The sequence below is a fragment of the Polyodon spathula genome, chromosome 5 (assembly GCF_017654505.1).
Source record: "Polyodon spathula isolate WHYD16114869_AA chromosome 5, ASM1765450v1, whole genome shotgun sequence".
NCBI lineage: Eukaryota > Metazoa > Chordata > Actinopteri > Acipenseriformes > Polyodontidae > Polyodon > Polyodon spathula.
Genome location: NC_054538.1, coordinates 4,405,553 through 4,422,773, shown reverse-complemented (window position 1 = coordinate 4,422,773; position 17,221 = coordinate 4,405,553). Strand labels below are relative to the sequence as shown.

Below are 17,221 nucleotides of genomic sequence, written 5' to 3'. Positions count from 1 at the left end.
TCCCCTGACGATCAGTCTTTCTTCATGCTTCGTTTATTTTCAATAGTTTTCTATGCCAACCTACAGTTGAACGATGTATATCCTCAGTAATGCACATTCTTACTGTCTGCAGAGCATAATGTGTTTAACCCTTTGCAGTCCAATGTCGGACCAGGTCCGACATTACAAATTTCCCTTTCCAATCCGATGACATAAAAAAGACAGGTAAAGCACAGGTTAGCACTGTCGTTTTTCTCCAGAAAAAGCCGAGAAAACTTTTCAATGGCCGAGTGAGACCGACAGGAACCAAATGAAACAAAAAAAAAAAAAGTGTGTCTCATAGACCTGTGCACTACAGAGATAACACGAACATTTACAGGGCTTTTCTTTAATGTTATAGTAATAAAATAACAACCACATTATTGAGGAGTTCGGTGATAAAACGAGTGATCCGGAGAGGATTGATCCGTATACACGTCTATAAAGCAGTATGTGAAAAATACAGGGAACACGGGGTGGGGCTTAGTTGGAGATACAGTACTGAGTGTCCTTGTGCGATTCAATGCCTTTTAAACCTGTTTTACTCTGAAAAATATATATTTTAAACAGAGCGTGTGAAAATAAATTGGATTGGACGCGCCTGACAAGCGTTAAATAAATGGACTGCAAGGGGTTAATCTTTGACTTCAGCGCAGCTGTTTGTTTCATTTCCCTTTTCTTCATGAAACACCAGACTTAGCGTTTGGAGTATTTCTATGTTGATTGTGTTGGATTTTGTCATCACGAGTTTAGTTCTCTCAAGTGCTGTGTTTTAGGTGTATTTTGCATCTTACAAGTCTGTAGTCACTTCATGTGTTAAAATTGTTTTGTACTGAGACCTCTTGTACATTGTTTTTCTTGTTGGTGAGTATGTAGCTAATTTCATTCTTCACTCCGTTGGGTCCTCTCCATGTCCTTTTCCTGATGGGTTTCTTCTGGAAGATGATGTGCATGATGAAGTTCTTGATCTCTGCAAATTAGTCTAGTCTGTCACCCCTCTTGTTCCTGTCGCCATGTCCAAGTTTGCCGACCGTATCTTTGTCTTCTTGCTGGGCTCCTATTTTGGCGTTGAAGTCAAAGATGATGAACTTATAGTGGTTCTTCATATTTTCATATAGTTCTTGTACTTCATAAAAATCATCGACTTCATCTGAATAGCTTGTTGTTGGTGCATATACTTGGATGACCTGAAGTTCATACTTCCTTGAAACTTTCTATCAGTCTTGCGGACCTCTCTGACGCGCTGTCAGTCTCACTGTGTTATTCTCTGAGGCCATGTTTTTGTCTGTTTTTATCATGGTGGGGGGTTGGCTATAACTCGCCACACTGGTATGGGGTGTTGGTGAGTGCCTTCCACTTTGGCAGAGTATGTTACTCAAGCTTTCACAGCTTGGTTGAACCTGCCAGAGTCAGGGGACCCAGCTGTACTTCATCTTGAAAATCCGTTGTCACCCTCCTGCCACTTTGAGGCAGTGGAAGTTGGACTTTAGGAGGGTCATCAAAGTATATGGTACATGTACTATGCAAGCATCTGGATTCCCTTCTGTATCATTCTATCCATGAACAAAATATTTTAATGTTTGAATTTGATATTATACCCAGAAGAATGGTGCCAACTAACTAGGCCTGTTTAATACTGTTCCACCAGCTGACCTATCAAGCTGAACTTCGTACTCATGTTCAGTTTCTTTCTCCAGTGTTGCCTTCTGATAGAAGATATGTTATTTTCTGTAGCAATAAATATAAGACAAAAAATATTGTATTCAGTATTTTAGCTGACGTTCCATTGTTGTTCAGGAGGTTGAGGTTTATTCTATACAATGTGCAGTTATGGGAATCGGCCTACCACTTGTGGTATGGGTAAATGTGGTGATCCCAGTGTGGTGATGTATTCTGAGAATTGCTGATGTAGCAAGGTGAGAAAGAAAGCTGAAACTTTCCATAAGTAGCTAAGAGGCACTATCAAGGTCCAGTAGGGAAGTTGCAAATGTAATGGCATGGCCTTGTTTTCAAAGGGTCTATCTCAGGAGTGCTCGCTTGTTTTTCTGTTCAATCCAATGCAGAACCTTGTTTCATCTCTTGTCTGTACATATATTTTCAATTGACAAAAAACTTCATGGTAATTAAATTCTTTAGCTAAAGTTAAACACGTCTCTCTGCCTGTGTAGGTCACACTCCCATCTTAACATGTACATACGGGGTATTCAGATCCTGAACTATCTGGACAGTTGGCTAGTTTGCGCGAATTGAAAAGCACGCACAGAGGCACACACAAAACAGGTCATAGATCATGTGACGAAGTTAAGGCTCTCAATACATCAACAGAAGAGCAACTTCCTACCGTCTCAGTCCACAGTGTTCCTGGGAATCAAACTGAACTCTGTGAGCATGCTTGCCTCGCAGTCGGAAGACAGGATTTGGTCGTTGGAGGCCACACTCTCCCTGTTCAGAAAGGACGCTCTCCACAGGTCAGAGTATATCAAAGGTTGCTGGGGCTGATGGCAGCCGCCTCGAGAATCCTTCCACTAGGGCTGCTGAGAATACGCCCGCTTCAAGCCTGGGTAAATATGCTCAAGATGCACCCAGTTCAAGATCGGTACTGGCTGGTGCGAGTGTCCAGACAATGCTGGAAGACACAGGAGTGGTGGCTCAGTCCCGGCAATCTACACCTCGGGTCTCCCCTCGGATACCCTCACAGAAGGGAAGTGATCACTACAGACGCCTCCAGCCTGGGTTGGGGAGTGGTCTGGAATGGGAGAGGAATAAGAGGTCAGTGGAAGGGACATTGGCAGCAAGCGCACATAAATGCCCAAGAGCTGCAAGCAGTGAACCTGGCGTTATCTCATTTTCACCAGCAATTAGTGCACAAACATGTGCTGGTCCGTATGGACAATACTACAGTGGTAGCCTACATAAACCACAAAGGCGGCCTGCGCTCGCCGGACCTTCACCACGCAGCGCACAGACTCCTGTCCTGAACGCACAGAAACTTGCGTTCCATCATGGCAGTTTACCTCCCCAGTGTGGACAACAAGGCAGCAGACCTCCTGTCCAGAAGAGCTCCAGACAGCTCGAAGTGGAGGCTGCATCCGCAAGTGGTGAAACAGATCTGGGAGAGGTTTCGACCGGCACAAGTCTGCCTCTTTGCCTCAGCCGAGTCCACTCATTGCCCTCTATGGTTCTCCATGGAGAGAGACAGGGGTCCCCTGGGAGTAGATGCGCTAGCTCACCCCTGGCCACAGGGGCTATTATATACGTTCCCTCCGCTACGATTATTACCCCTGCCACTAGAGAGGATCAGGGTGGAGAGAGCACAGGTTTTGCTGGTTGCACCCGGATGCCCGAGACACCCCTGGTTTGCTCTCCTCTCTGACATGTTGTCGGATCAGCCGTGGCAGCTCCCGCTGCGCAAGGACCTGCTGAGGGGCTAAAAGGTATTGACAGTGTCAAGGGACTTTTTCAGCCTGAAAAAAGAAAAAAGGACCAGGGGTCACAAATGGAGATTAGACAAAGGGGCATTCAGAACAGAAAATAGGAGGCATTTTTTTACACAGAGAATTGTGAGGGTCGGGAATCAGCTCCCCAGTAATGTTGTTGAAGCTGACACCCTGGGATCCTTCAAGAAGCTGCTTGATGAGATTCTGGGATCAATAAGCTACTAACAACCAAACGAGCAAGATGGGCCGAATGGCCTCCTCTCGTTTGTAAGCTTTCTTATGTTCTTATTATGGCACCCGAACCCAGCCTAACTCCAACTCTGGGTCTGGCCGTTGAACGTAGCCGTCTATTTAGACGGGGTCTGCCATTTGCAGTAGTAGATCCTGTGACTTGCCCGATTTGAGACAATATTAACCTTCTTACAACACTTGTTTGACGCAGGAAAATCAGCATCTACTTTTTGAAGGTATACCTGGCAGCAATATCAGTGTGCCATGACAAAATTGAATCGGTGTCCCCTGGGGCACGTTTCCTGGCAGTGCAATTTCATAAAGGGGCTCAGAGGCTTCGTCCTCCCATGAAAAGTATGGTCCCCAAGTGGGATCTAGAACTGGTACTGCAGGCCCTTATGGGTCCCCCATTTGAGACCATGGCGTCAGCAGAACTGTGCCCTGTTTCATTGAAAGTGGCATTTTTAATAGCCATTACGTCTGCCAGACGAGTAAGTGAGCTTCATGCGCTGTCCATCGATGACACATTAAGAACAAATCCATCCTTTTTACCAAAGGTGGTATCCTCGTTCCATATTAACCAATCGGTGGTTTTGGAAACTTTCAGACCTCCCCCGCATGAGTCGCAGGAGGACTGTAGTCAACACACGCTATGCCCTGTTCGGGCTCTTCGCTGTTATTTGGATAGGATGGCGTCCTGGAGACAGTCCAACCAGCTGTTTGTCTGTTATGGGTCCCGCTGTAGAGGTCAGGCCCTATCGAAGCAACGTCTAGCGGACTGGGTGACAAATGCGATACACTTGGTGTATGAACAGGCAGACTCCCCGTTACCGGGGGAACATTACGGGCCAGGCAACTTCATGGGCTTTCCTTCATGGCGCCTACTTAGATGGGTTATGCAATGCTGCTACATGGACAGGTAGTCAGACATTTGTGCGTTTTTACCGCCTTGATGTTACAAACTGAACGAGACCCACTCTGGGCTCTAGAGTTTTGCAGGCGACATGCCCTTAGGCGTCATGTGGGCTCTGATGCTATCGCCGTGGGGCTGTACTGTCAGTAATCTGGAGCCACGATAGCTTCGGTAATGGTTTTCATTCAAATTGAAAGGGAACGTTAGGTTATTGCCATAACCCTAGTTCCCTGAAAGAGAATGACAACCATTACACTTAGGGGTTCATGTCCCCAGCTGTCCTCTGTTTTCAAAAGAAAATGTCCCTCTTCGACAGGAGGTGGGAGGGACTTCCCGCTCACAGCAGGGCCCTGACAGGGCAGCTTTTTTATATATGCTCAGTGATTGACGGTCAGAGAGGCTCTTCTCATTCGGGAATGATTGTCATTCTCTTTCAGGGAACCAGGATTATGGTAATAACCTAACGTTCCCTCTGATGCCATTTTCTAGCAGGATGATAAAAAATCGTGTTGATGAGTTATGTAAGGTTTGTCTTGCACTGTTGAAGTGCATTGTGATGTCCATGCTATGCATTAGCCAGATCCTTGTTTGAAAAAGGAACCATCACAGTTACAAGTTACTAATACAGTTAATCAAATTACAGCAATGCGCTATATGTAATGTGCTATACGTAATGTACTTTATGTTATGTGTCATTTCCCAACGTGCTACCAGCCTTTTTTTGGCCATCCGTTTCAGTTGTGCTAACACTTTTAAATATTGTGCTTCGATCAACTATACAGCATCATCTCTGAAATCCCTGAAATTTTTGCCTGCATACACTTCAGGTGGCACTGTGCCACCAGAAAGAAAACAAAAACTATCTGTCAGTATTTCGCTGTTGGGTGTTCATGTTGTTTGTATCAAAGAGAATCATCATTGCCTGTTCATACCTGTTTTTAAAAACTGAATAAATCTTTGATAGGTCCTGTTGTATCAGGAACTGCATGGAAAATGTGAGGTTGTTTAAACTTTATGCTATTCCGGGATAAGTTAAATATAGAATGCAGACAGATGAAGAATTCGTAGCAGCTTTGGCTTGCCTCTGTTCTCTTTCAACTGACAGAAATAAAGCAATGCAGCTTTTTCAAAGTTTTTTTTTAATTATTATTTCTGCATTGTAATAATGTGTTCTTTAATCTACTAGTGTTTATTTAGTGTTTTTATGACTAATAAAATCCAAGGGCAAGCAATTGCAGTTTGTGTGTGTGTGTGTGTGTGTGTGTGTGTGTGTGTGTGTGTGTGTGTGTGTGTGTGTATACGCGCACACACACACACACACACACACACAGTGGCTTGCAAAAGTATTCAGTGACCAATTCTCTCATATTACTGAATTACAAATGGCACATTGAAATTTCGTTCTGTTTGATATTTTATTTTTAAATACTGAAACTCAGAATCAATTATTGTAAGGTGACATTGGTTTTATGTTGGGAAATATTTTAAAGAAAAATAAAAAACTGAAATATCTTGCTTGCATAAGTACTCAACACCTGTGCTGTGGAAGCTCCCAGTTTGCACCGATGAAAGAAATTGCCCTAACGAGGACACAATTACCTCACCACTGGCCTCCACCTGTGAACCATTAAAGTTGCTGTCTCATTTTCTGGATAAAAAGCCCACTGTTGAAGGATCGTTGTAAGGCTGTGAATCTGAAGGAAAATGAAGACCAAAGAGCATTCTACAGAAGTTAGAGATAAAGTAATACAAATGCATAGATTAGGGAAAGGGTACAAAATAATATACTAAAGTGTTTGGATATCCCAGTGAGCACAGTTGGATCAATAATCAGGAAGTGGAAGCTGCATCACACCACCCAGGCACTGCCAAGAAAAGGCCGTCCCTCAAAACTCAGCGCTCAAACAAGAAGGAGACTTGTGAGAGAAGCCACAGAGAGGCCAACAATCACTTTGAAGGAGCTACAGAGTTCAGTGGCTGGGAATGGAGTAATGGTGCACCAGTCAACCATATCAAGAGCTTGGCATAACACTGGCCTGTATGGGAAGGTGGCAAGAAAGTAGCCGTTACTCAAAAAGTACCATCTGAAAGCACGTCTGGAGTTTGCCAGAAAGCATGAGAGTGACCCAGCTGCAATGTGGGAAAAGGTTTTGTGGTCAGATGAGACCAAGGTAGAGCTTTTTGGCCAAAACTCAAAGCGCTATGTGTGGCGCAAACCTAACACTGTCCACGCCTCAAGACACACCATCCCTACAGTGAAGTATGGTGGTGGCAGCATCATGCTGTGGGAATTCTTCTCATCAGCAGGGACTGGGCATCTTGTTACAATTGAAGGAAGAATGGATGGAGCAAAATACAGGAAAATACTGCAAGAGAATCTGCTTCAGTCCGCTAAAAAACTGAAGCTTGGGAGGAAATTCACCTTTCAGCAGGACAATGATCCCAAGCACAAGGCCAAAGCAACATTGGAGTGGCTCAAGAATAAAAAGGTGAATGTCCTACAGTGGCCCAGTCAAAGTCCTGATCTCAATCCCATTGAGAATCTGTGGCACTATTTGAAAATTGCGGTCCACAAGCGTCGTCCAACCAACCTGAACAACCTGGAGCAAATCTGCCAAGAAGAATGGGCCAAAATCACTCCGACACTGTGTGCAAAGCTGGTACATACTTACCCCAAAAGACTTAAAGCTGTTATTGCAGTGAAAGGTGGCTCTACCAAATATTAATGTGTGGGGGTTGAATACTTATGCAAGCAAGATATTTCAGTTTTTTATTTTTCTTAAAAATATTTCCCAACATAAAACCAATGTCACCTTACAATAATTGATTTTGAGTTTTAGTGTTTTAAAATAAAATATCAAACAGAACGAAATTTCAATGTACCATTTGTAATTCAGTAATATGAGAGAATTGGTCAGGGGTCTGAATACTTTTGCAAGGCACTGTATGTGTGTGTGTGTGTGTGTATATATATATATATATATATATATATATATATATATATATATATATATATATATATATATATATATATATATATATGTATGTGTGTGTGTATATATATATATGTGTGTGTGTGTGTGATATATATATATTTTTTTTTCAGATATCTGTTTCAGTTAAAAATATAATGTTCATATTGCTTGTATTAAATTGTTCTGTTGTATGTTTTTGCAGCGTAATAATCGTTTTGTTTGTTTTTCATTAGGATCCTATGTGGATTACACCTCCACAAACACTAGTAACTTGAGTGATTTAAATATGGAACCAGGAGACTTCCAGGCCAATGCTACCAATGATACTATCAAGCGAATTGAATCAAAGTTTGCACAACAGTTTAAACACAAGGTACATTAATTACGTGTGTGAATCCATACAGTTGTGCTTTAACCCTTAGCGGCCCATTTATTAAGCGCTTGTCAGGTCAGCATTTTCACATGCGCTGTTTATCATACACGCGCTGTTTAAAATAATTTTAAAACAGGTTTAAAAGGCACTGAATTGCAACAGGACACTCAGTACTGTATCTCCAGCCAAGTCCCACCCCTTGTTTGCTGTATTTTTCACATATCAGGTTTGACCTCAGATTTGAGCTCAGATTGAGCACTGATCCGTTTAATACAACACAACTAGGATCAAGATCTAAAGGGATCCGATCCCGGATCCGGGCTCAGTACAACCGACCCCTGGTGCCCCAGAAGGTCTACACATCTGGTTTTTGTCATCTTCCTTCTTCATATTTCTCCTTATTGCTTGAGATCCTCTGAGTCCAGTGGCATTATCTCTTATTCTCCCTTAGAACCTTTGGGTACAATAGCAGTCAGTGCTGGGTGAGAAGTTTGTAGGCGCAAAGGCTCTCATCAGTGGTTAGCAGTACATGCAATTTGAACCAAACAGTCTGCTATCTGCAATATTAGTCTCCTTTCAGAAAAAAAAACACCAGTGAAGCACTGCCAGTCTGCATGCATAGCAAACTGCTACACGATTCTTGTTTCATGTTTTCCAACAGATACGCCCTTTTTTTTTTCGGCTCCTATCCGTCTCACACGGCCTTTGAAAGCTTTTCTCTGCTTTTTCTGGAGAAAAAACGACTAGAGACCTGTGCTTTATATTTTTTGGATGATATCGGACAGGAAAGGGAAAATTGTAATGTCGGACCTGGTCCGTCACAGGACCGCAAAGGGTTAAAGAATATTATTTTTAAGCCACTTTCTGTTTGATCAGTATTGTCAAGGTTTGTAGGGAAGAATCAGCTTTGATGTTGATATGACAGACTGTTCTCTTAATAACCTAAACAACATTAATAAGAAGTTGTTAGATGGTATAAAAATATAAGCTTCTTGTTCAGTAGGGTCTGTTTCCAGTATGTCAGGGGAGTTGTTTGTATAGTAGTATTGTCAAGAGACTGTGCAAGACCAAATTGCCTTCAGCCTTCGCTTTTAATAATATGTCCATGTCTCAATCCAGTGTAGCTCCTTGTTCCATCATTATTCTTAATTATGGCTTCTAGGGATGCATATCCTGTTTGTACACACTTTTATATATTGTTGGAAGAAAAAAAACTTTCAACTACATAGTTAGTCTGTATGCAAGTCACACTCCATCTTTACATGTACCGTGGATGTAGACCCTGGAAATACACCGTATTGTAGCTTGTTCATGTTACTAAAACATGAATGAACAAAGATGTCTTCTTTGCTAGGGGGATTCAGGTCGTATGACTCTGCCACTATCTCGAGGTGGCAGTGTGGAAAGCCTGCCAGAGGTCAGAGGCAGGCCTGTTACTTCTGCAGAGAACAAGAGGATGAGTGCTGACCTGTCTGAACTGGATCCAAGGATACCATTTGGAAATACAGGTGACTGAGAAAAACAAGATGCCTGTGCATTTCCATTGATACAGTCCCTGAAACTCGTTATGTATTTATTTGTTTGTTTGTTTGTTTGTTGTGTATATATATATATATATATATATATATATATATATATATATATATATATATATATATATATATATATATATATATATATATATATTATTAGTGCCTATAGAAAGTCTACACCCCCTTTCAAAATGTTCACCTTTTGTTGCCTTATAGCCTGGAATTAATTTTTTTTTTCTTTTTTTTATTTATCTACATATCCTACCCCACAACTTCCAAGTGAAAAAAATATTTTACAAATTTGTAGAAGATTAATTAAAAAGTGTGAAGTGTCCATCCCCCTTGTAGTAGCAATTCTAAATTAGCTCAGGTGTAACCAATCGCCTTCAAAATCACACACCAAGTTAAGTGGCCTCCACCTGTGTTAAATTGTAGTGATTCACATGATTTCAGGATAAATTTAGCAGTTCCAGTTCCCTCTGCTGGGTAGTGCATTTCAAAGTCTTTCAAAGCAAAGACTCAAACATGAGCACCAAGGCGCTTTCAAAAGAACTCCAGGACAAAGTTGTTGAAAGGCACAGATCAGGGGATGGGTATAAAAAAATATCAGATGCCTTCAATATGCCTTGGAGCACGGTCAAGACGATTATTAAGAAGTGGAAGGTGTGTGGCACCACCAAGACCCTGCCTAGATCAGGCCGTCTCTCCAAACTGATGACCGAGCATGAAGGAGACTGATCAGAGAGGCTACCAAGAGGCCAATGGCAACTTTGCTAGAGCTACAGGCTTTTATGGCCAAGACTTGTCAAAGTGTGCATATGACAACAATATCCCAAGCACTCCACAAATCTGGCCTGTATGGTACGGTGGTAAGAAGGAAGCTATTACTCAAGAAAGCTCACCTTGAATCCCATTTGAAGTATGCAAAAAAACACTCGGGAGATTCTGTAGATTAGGCAAAAAGTTTTGTGGTCTGACTAAACTAAAGTGAAACTTTTTGGCCTAAATGCAAAGCGTTATGTTTGGCGCAAACCCAAAACAGCGCATCGCCCAAGCAACACCATCCCTACTGTGAAGCATGTTATGGGGATGTTTCTCATTGGCAGGGACTTGGGCACTTGTCACGATAGAAGGGAAAATGAATTGAGCAAAGTACAAAGAAGTCCTTGAGGAAAACCTGCTGCCCTCTGCAAGAAAGCTGAAACTGGAACGGAAATTCACCTTTCAGCATGACAACGACCCAAAGCACATAGCCAAAGCTACACTGGAGGGGCTAAGGAACAAAAAGGTAAATGTCATTGAGTGGGCCAGTCAGAGCCCCGACCTAAATCCAATCGAAAATTTGTGGCATGACTTGAAGATTGCTGTCCATCAGCGCCCCCCAAGGAACTTGACAGAGCTTCAACAGTTTTGTAAAGAAGAATGGTCAAATATTACCAAATCTAGGTGTGCAAAGTTGGTAGAGACCTATCCCACAGCTGTAATTGCTGCCAAAGGTGCTTCCACCAAGTATTAACTCGGGGGGAGGGGAGACTTCTCCAATTATGATCTTTCAGTTTTGTATTTTTAATATCTAATTTTTTTCTCAATAAAAACATTTTTCCCCTTAAACTGAGGCACTGACACAACACAATGTGAAAAAAATTCAAGGTGGTGTAGACTTTCTATAGGCACTGTGTATGTGTGTGGGTGTGTATATCTATCTATCTATCTATTTATCTATCTATCTATATATATATATATCCATAAATCCATTGCTGGATGAAGGCCTCCCCAAGATTCTTCCACAAAAACCTCATCCACATTGCTTCGGTGTGTTTCCCAATTTCATCTTGCCATCTTCCTGGAGGTCGTCTTCTTGGTCACGTTATATCTCTTGGAATCCAGTCTAATATATCCTTTGTCCAGCGAAGGTCTGTTCTTCTTGCTACATGTCCGGTCCATTGCTAACATTGCATAGTTTGATTTGCGCTCTTATCCATTCCTTCCTTTTCCTGTCTTTTCTTGTTATTCCCAGCATGCATCTTTCCATACTCCGTTGAGTCGTTTTGTAATTCATTATATATACACATACATTCTGATGCACAAAAGAAATGCAGCATTCAGGTCTAATTGATTTAATCAATTATTTTAAACATAGATATCAAACAAAATCACAGAAAATGTTAATAAAAATACCGATCAAATAAATCAGTATTAAACATGACACACTGTCAAAATGAAAGCATTACAAAATTAGTATCGGGTATGACCTACCTGAACATTAACACAATCCTGGCAACGTTGACGCATAGACCTGATCAACCTCTGGATAGACCGATGTGGGCTGGTTGCAGTTGTCTCCTGTGGATGGCACTGGCGATTTGGTCCCACAGATGTTCTATTGGACTCAGGTCAGGAGAAAAAGTTGGTCATGGCAAGACCTTGACATTGTTTTCTTCAAGTTGTGTAATTGTAATCCTAGCACTGTGTGGTCTTGCATTGTTCTGCTTAAAAATTGACACTTCCGGATTGGCTTGCAGGTATGGAAAACCTGTTGCTTCAAGGACTTCGTCAGTGTATCGCTGAGCAGTAAGGTTGCCCTCAATCTGTGCCAAAGGCGTTCTTGTGTTAAAGGAGATTCCTCCCCACATCATCACACTTCCACTATCCCACCGGTTGACTTGAATAGTGCAACAGTCAGCATAGCGGTCCTGGGCCGGTGTGGTGACCACCTGCCTTCCAAGACATGGCATGTATCTCACATAGCCAGTTTCCTACTTTCTCTGAACATCTCATTCTCTGGGCAATTTCTCTCACAGATAGGCCGCCTTCAATCATGCCGATAGTGACCAGGCGATCTTCATTACTCCAATCGGGCATGGTCGTATCTTTCGCTGTTCTTGTGTTAATTAAAATCATGTCTTTTCAGATGGCTATTTATACAGATTCTTAATCAACTCATTTTGGCAATTTTAACTAAACTCAAATACCAAACACTGAACACTTGGTGTTTTTATGAAATCACATGGCTTGAACTCAATATTTTGTTATCCCAAGGAACGATACTACTTAAACAATCAACAAACCTATGTGCTCAATATTTAAAATGTAAATAACATTGTTTGTGCCCAATGATATTGATGTAAAAATGACTGTTGTGTATTCATTGTGCATCACTGTATATATCTTAAGGGCAAAACCCGGTGGTCTGAAGAGTCTAGTTTTGCCCAGGCCAATCTAGTTTTGTCAGGGGCTTCTGGGCGAATCCTGAAGTTGCCACTTCTTTTTGGCACTCACCCTTGTCCAATTTGGCAATTCAAGATTGGCCTAGAACTTAAAAAAGACTACTGGGCGAAACCCCCTTTTTTTTTTTTTAAACAGTTTTCACTGAATTACGGAGCTAGCCCGGGCGAGTCCAGTTTTGCCCAACGCTTCAAAATCGATGCTGGCGCAGTCTAGTTTTGCCTACGACATTTATTTGGGGCGAGTCTAGTTTTGCATTTCTACACTCTCCCCTGCCAGCTTCCAAGTGCGTGCCATGGTTCCTACCTTGCCTTCACTTCTGACAACAATGTAGCGAATGTGTGCTGGGTTTCCAGCGGCGGTGCTCAACAGGCAGGACACCAGGGCTGGTTTTAATAGCGATTAAAATGACACTTTTTTTTTATATTAGCTCTCTCTCCCAAAAAGTTAAATCCTGAAGTTTTGCTCCTCCATACGTGCAGGCAAACTCGCCACAGACAGGCAGGTAAAACCATCAATAACTTAGTGCCCAATAAGGCATTACAAGGGGACTGAGTGGAGAAACTACTAGAAGGTGATAAATCAGTTACAAAGTGCTAGTCGACAAAATATAAAAAACATGCAGTAATCAAGTCAAAGTGTACAATTATAAAAATAAAACACAAAAGTGACAAATACGTGAAATATAAGGGCACTATTGACTTTGTTACAGTCTTAGCTATCTTTTAATGAAGATGAAACAGAAGATTTGAACACGAGCAATAAACATATTATTTCTCTCGTGTTTGTGTGTGTGTGTCGAGTTTGCCTGCACTTTACTGTTTCTCAAATTCAAATTGACTTGATTGGCATGACAATAAAAATAATTCCCCTCCCTCCCTATATATTAAACAGTACCAACCTCACTCCCTCCTCCCTCTCTCTTCCTTTTCTTGTGTGACGTGTTCACGGTTTGTCCCAGACATCTCTGGCGGGCAATCTCGTATTGACCATTGAACCTGTTCTCCCTGGCCAGCCAGTTTTGCCTGTGTCTGATTTTTTCGATGGCCAGGTTGTGGTCACTGAGCCGGTGTTTGGTCAGGATCTGCCTCTGCTTTGTGTTTCTGACAGTTACCAGGTATTCTGCCAGGGTGTCATTTCTATGTAGGGTCCGATAGCACTCTAGTTTGTTTTGTATTTTAGTATTTGTATCCCAATGGTCCAGATAGGAGTGTGTCAGATTTACACTAATTGGAATTGTTTTTGCAGTGCTGTCCTGAAGCTGACTGATGTCCAGTGTTTTTCAGCTCAGTGAGCTTCAGTATCAGCTGACTGAGGGTACTTGTTTCTTGGCTGAGCTCTTGGTATTGCAGGGCTTTATGATGGAGTGAGTGGGTCGCTATTTTTTTTAGATTTAGTCCAGTATTTTAATGCTATTTTTTGGATATTAATAAATGGATAAAGGTCTAATTCGGCCCTGCATGTATTTTTTGGTGTTTTTCTTTGTAATGTAATTCGGTTTTTGCAGAATTCTGAATGCAGGTTTTCTGTGGGGTGTTTGTCCCATTTTATGTAGTCCTGGTTGGTGACTGGACCTCACACGTTCAAAAATGGAGCCATATTTTGACAGGGGGATTTATATTATAGAGCCTCCTCTTTAGGGCATAAAAAGCACTGCATGCCATCTCCTTTAATCCATTCACTGCCAGGTTAAAACTCCCTGAACCACTGATGGTCAGACCCAGGTATGTGTAGCTCAGAGGTCCTCAAAGTGGTGCCCGTGAAGCCAGGCCATCATGTCCGCAGCAGCTGTTCTTAAATTATGGGTCGTGAACACATTTCTGGCGGGTCGTAGCGTGGGCAAATAAATAAAGCTTTAAACATGTTTTCCAACAAAAACGTCAGAGCAGTCTGTTGACAGCGCTGCTCACTTATGCTGTGCTTGTACCTATGCGACATTTTTTTTTTCCTGAGTGGCTTCTGCGATACAATCAACCAATTGAATATCTGCATTGTCTCTGCAGTAGCCCAATCATAAGTTAGCTGGATTGAACACGAACTGTGTCTGTTTCACGTGCAGGTACTGACAGTAAATTTAACCAATAGGAGAGTCAAATATCTGCCCAATTTTACGCAGCTGTCCCATCATAAGCAAGCAGTGGCCGTTCACGGTATTCCGCTGAAAATTGAAGGCGAGTGAGTAGCCAATGGGAAAGTGAAAGATCTGACAGCTGTCCAATTATTCGTGAGCAGAAGCGGGTGTTAATATGCCGGGTAAGCACTGAATTTCGCCATTATTGAGAGAAATAATACATTTCAGTATTTAAAATTTTCTATCTTTGGATTTTTTTATTTCACCAGACAAGGGAAACACCGTAGTATATTTAATCACGAATCTGCATTATTTCTCTGAATAATTGTACTGGAGATGAGCGATCTTTAAAACAGAGTAGTGATGACAAATTTGTCAAATTGTAACAAAGCGAGACCCTATCTACGCTTTTTTATTTTAGTTTATTCACGGTTATCTGTGTAAACATGATATTCAAAAATATTTGCTTTGTGTATTTTATGTAAATGATTTAAATAGTAAGAGCAGCACGCACAATTACTACCTGAGACTTGGCCTTATCAGAGTGACCCTAGAATAACCCCACTAAAGCTCTTAAATTTATATATATATATATATATATATATATATATATTATATATATATATATATATATATATATATATATATATATATATATACACACACACACTGTATATGTCGCAAGAAGGCACTGTGTAAGATAAGATCCTATGCAATAGTCAGCGTGCCCGCAAACGTCCAAGTAAGATCAATTTATGCCTGTGCCAAAATTACTTAGAAGACCGCTGGTGGGGTGATCTAGGGTGGTGTTGCCTAGAATGAAGTGGTACTTACTTTCCTGAGATCTGGCTTTCTTCTGGAATATCATGACTCTGGTCTTGTTCATGTTTACTGCCAGGGGCCAGGTCTGGCAGTACTGGTCTAACAGTGCCAGGCACTGCTGAAGACCCTGCACTGTGGGCGACAGCAGGACCAGGTCATCTGCGTAGAGCAGGAATTTTATCTCAGTGTCACGTAGAGTGAGGCCAGGGGCTGCAGACTGATATAGATGTTGAACAGTGGGGCTCAGACGGCAGACCTGTCTCATCCAAGCTCCTGTGGAAAAATTCTGTTCTTGTGTTGCCAGTTTTCACACCTCACTTATTTTCTTAATACATTGACTTTATGATATCGTATACTTTACCCCTACAACACTTTGAAGTAGTTTAACCCTTTGCGGTCCTATGTTGGGCCAGGTCCGACATTACAATTTTCCCTTTCCAGTCCGTTGTCATACTCTTTCCGACATCATCAAAAAGCACAGTTCTCCTAATTGTTTTTTCTCCGGAAAAAGCAGAGAAAACCTTTCAATGGCCTAGTGAGAAGCCGAAAAAAAAAGGAGGCATATCTGAGCAATACACATAGTCCCTGCACCACAGACTTAACACGGACACATAGCAAAGGAGATAGCTGCTTCCACATCCAACGCTCAAAGAATATCACAGACATTTGCAGAGCTTTTTGAGATGTTATAGTAATAAAATAATGACTTGGTTCGCACGATTGAGGAGTTTGGTGATAAAACGAGTGATTAGGAGAGGATTTATCAGTATGCACTATGAAGAGGTATGTGAAAAATACAGCGAACAAGGGGTGGGGCTTGGCTTGAGATGCAGTACTGATGTCCTTTTGCTATGCAGTGCCTTTTAAACCTGTTTCACTCTGGCGGGGGGAAAAAAAATATTTTAAACTGTGTGTAAAATAAATTGGGCCTGACAAGCACTGAATAAATGTACCGCTAAGGGGTAAGAAATAGTCGTTTGTGCCAAATTGAATAAAATGCTTTTTTAAAGTCTGTAAAGCAACAAATGTTTTTCCTTTTAGTTTGATGGACGTGTTTATTTATTAGCGTGTGTAGGGTATAAATATGGTCAGAAGTGCAGTGGTTTGGAAGGAAGCCAGTCTGATACTTTCTCAAGACCAGCGTTCCCTCTAAAGCTAAAATGCGCACATTTTTTACAGTAACTGGCAACAACCTTCGCACTTAGTTTACTAACTTTCACAAGTTAGTATTATAAATATCAACCTCAATCGAGACTCCAGCATCTTGAGGTAAAGCTATTATTTTGAGACCATTCTTACAAAGCATTAACAAGCGTAAACTGAACAGGTCTTTTCAAAACACCTTTATTTGTACACTGAACTACAGTGTCAGTGGAAGACTGCAAATATGATTCTCACAACTATGCTGGACATTTGGTTTTCTGAACTGTTGTAATGTAATTCTTAGGTTCCCCTGCTTATTTTAAAGCCAGCAATGAGCCAAGTGATGTCTATAAGCATAGTGACAGGTTTAAAGTGTCTTCAGGTGCGTTACTATTGAATTGTGGAAATATTTATTAAATGTACTTATTTTTAACTACCAACATTATATTTTTGTGTTCAAAAGCCATATTTAATTATTAAT

The 17,221-nt window shown here is 41.5% G+C and overlaps 1 protein-coding gene across 2 annotated transcripts in view; it reads left to right on the top strand.

Moving 5' to 3' along the window:
* The window catches only part of LOC121315455 (mitogen-activated protein kinase kinase kinase 7-like), a 47,313-nt gene that overhangs the window by 15,638 nt on the left and 14,454 nt on the right, over positions 1–17,221 (top strand). The window contains exons 10-11 of one of the 2 annotated variants that reach the window (XM_041249564.1): positions 7,808–7,947; positions 9,302–9,455. The exons of the other annotated variant lie outside the window; for it this stretch is intronic. Of the exons in view, the coding sequence (XP_041105498.1) occupies positions 7,808–7,947; positions 9,302–9,455 (294 nt within the window). The remainder of the gene's footprint in view (positions 1–7,807; positions 7,948–9,301; positions 9,456–17,221) is intronic. 2 annotated transcript variants of the gene reach the window in all.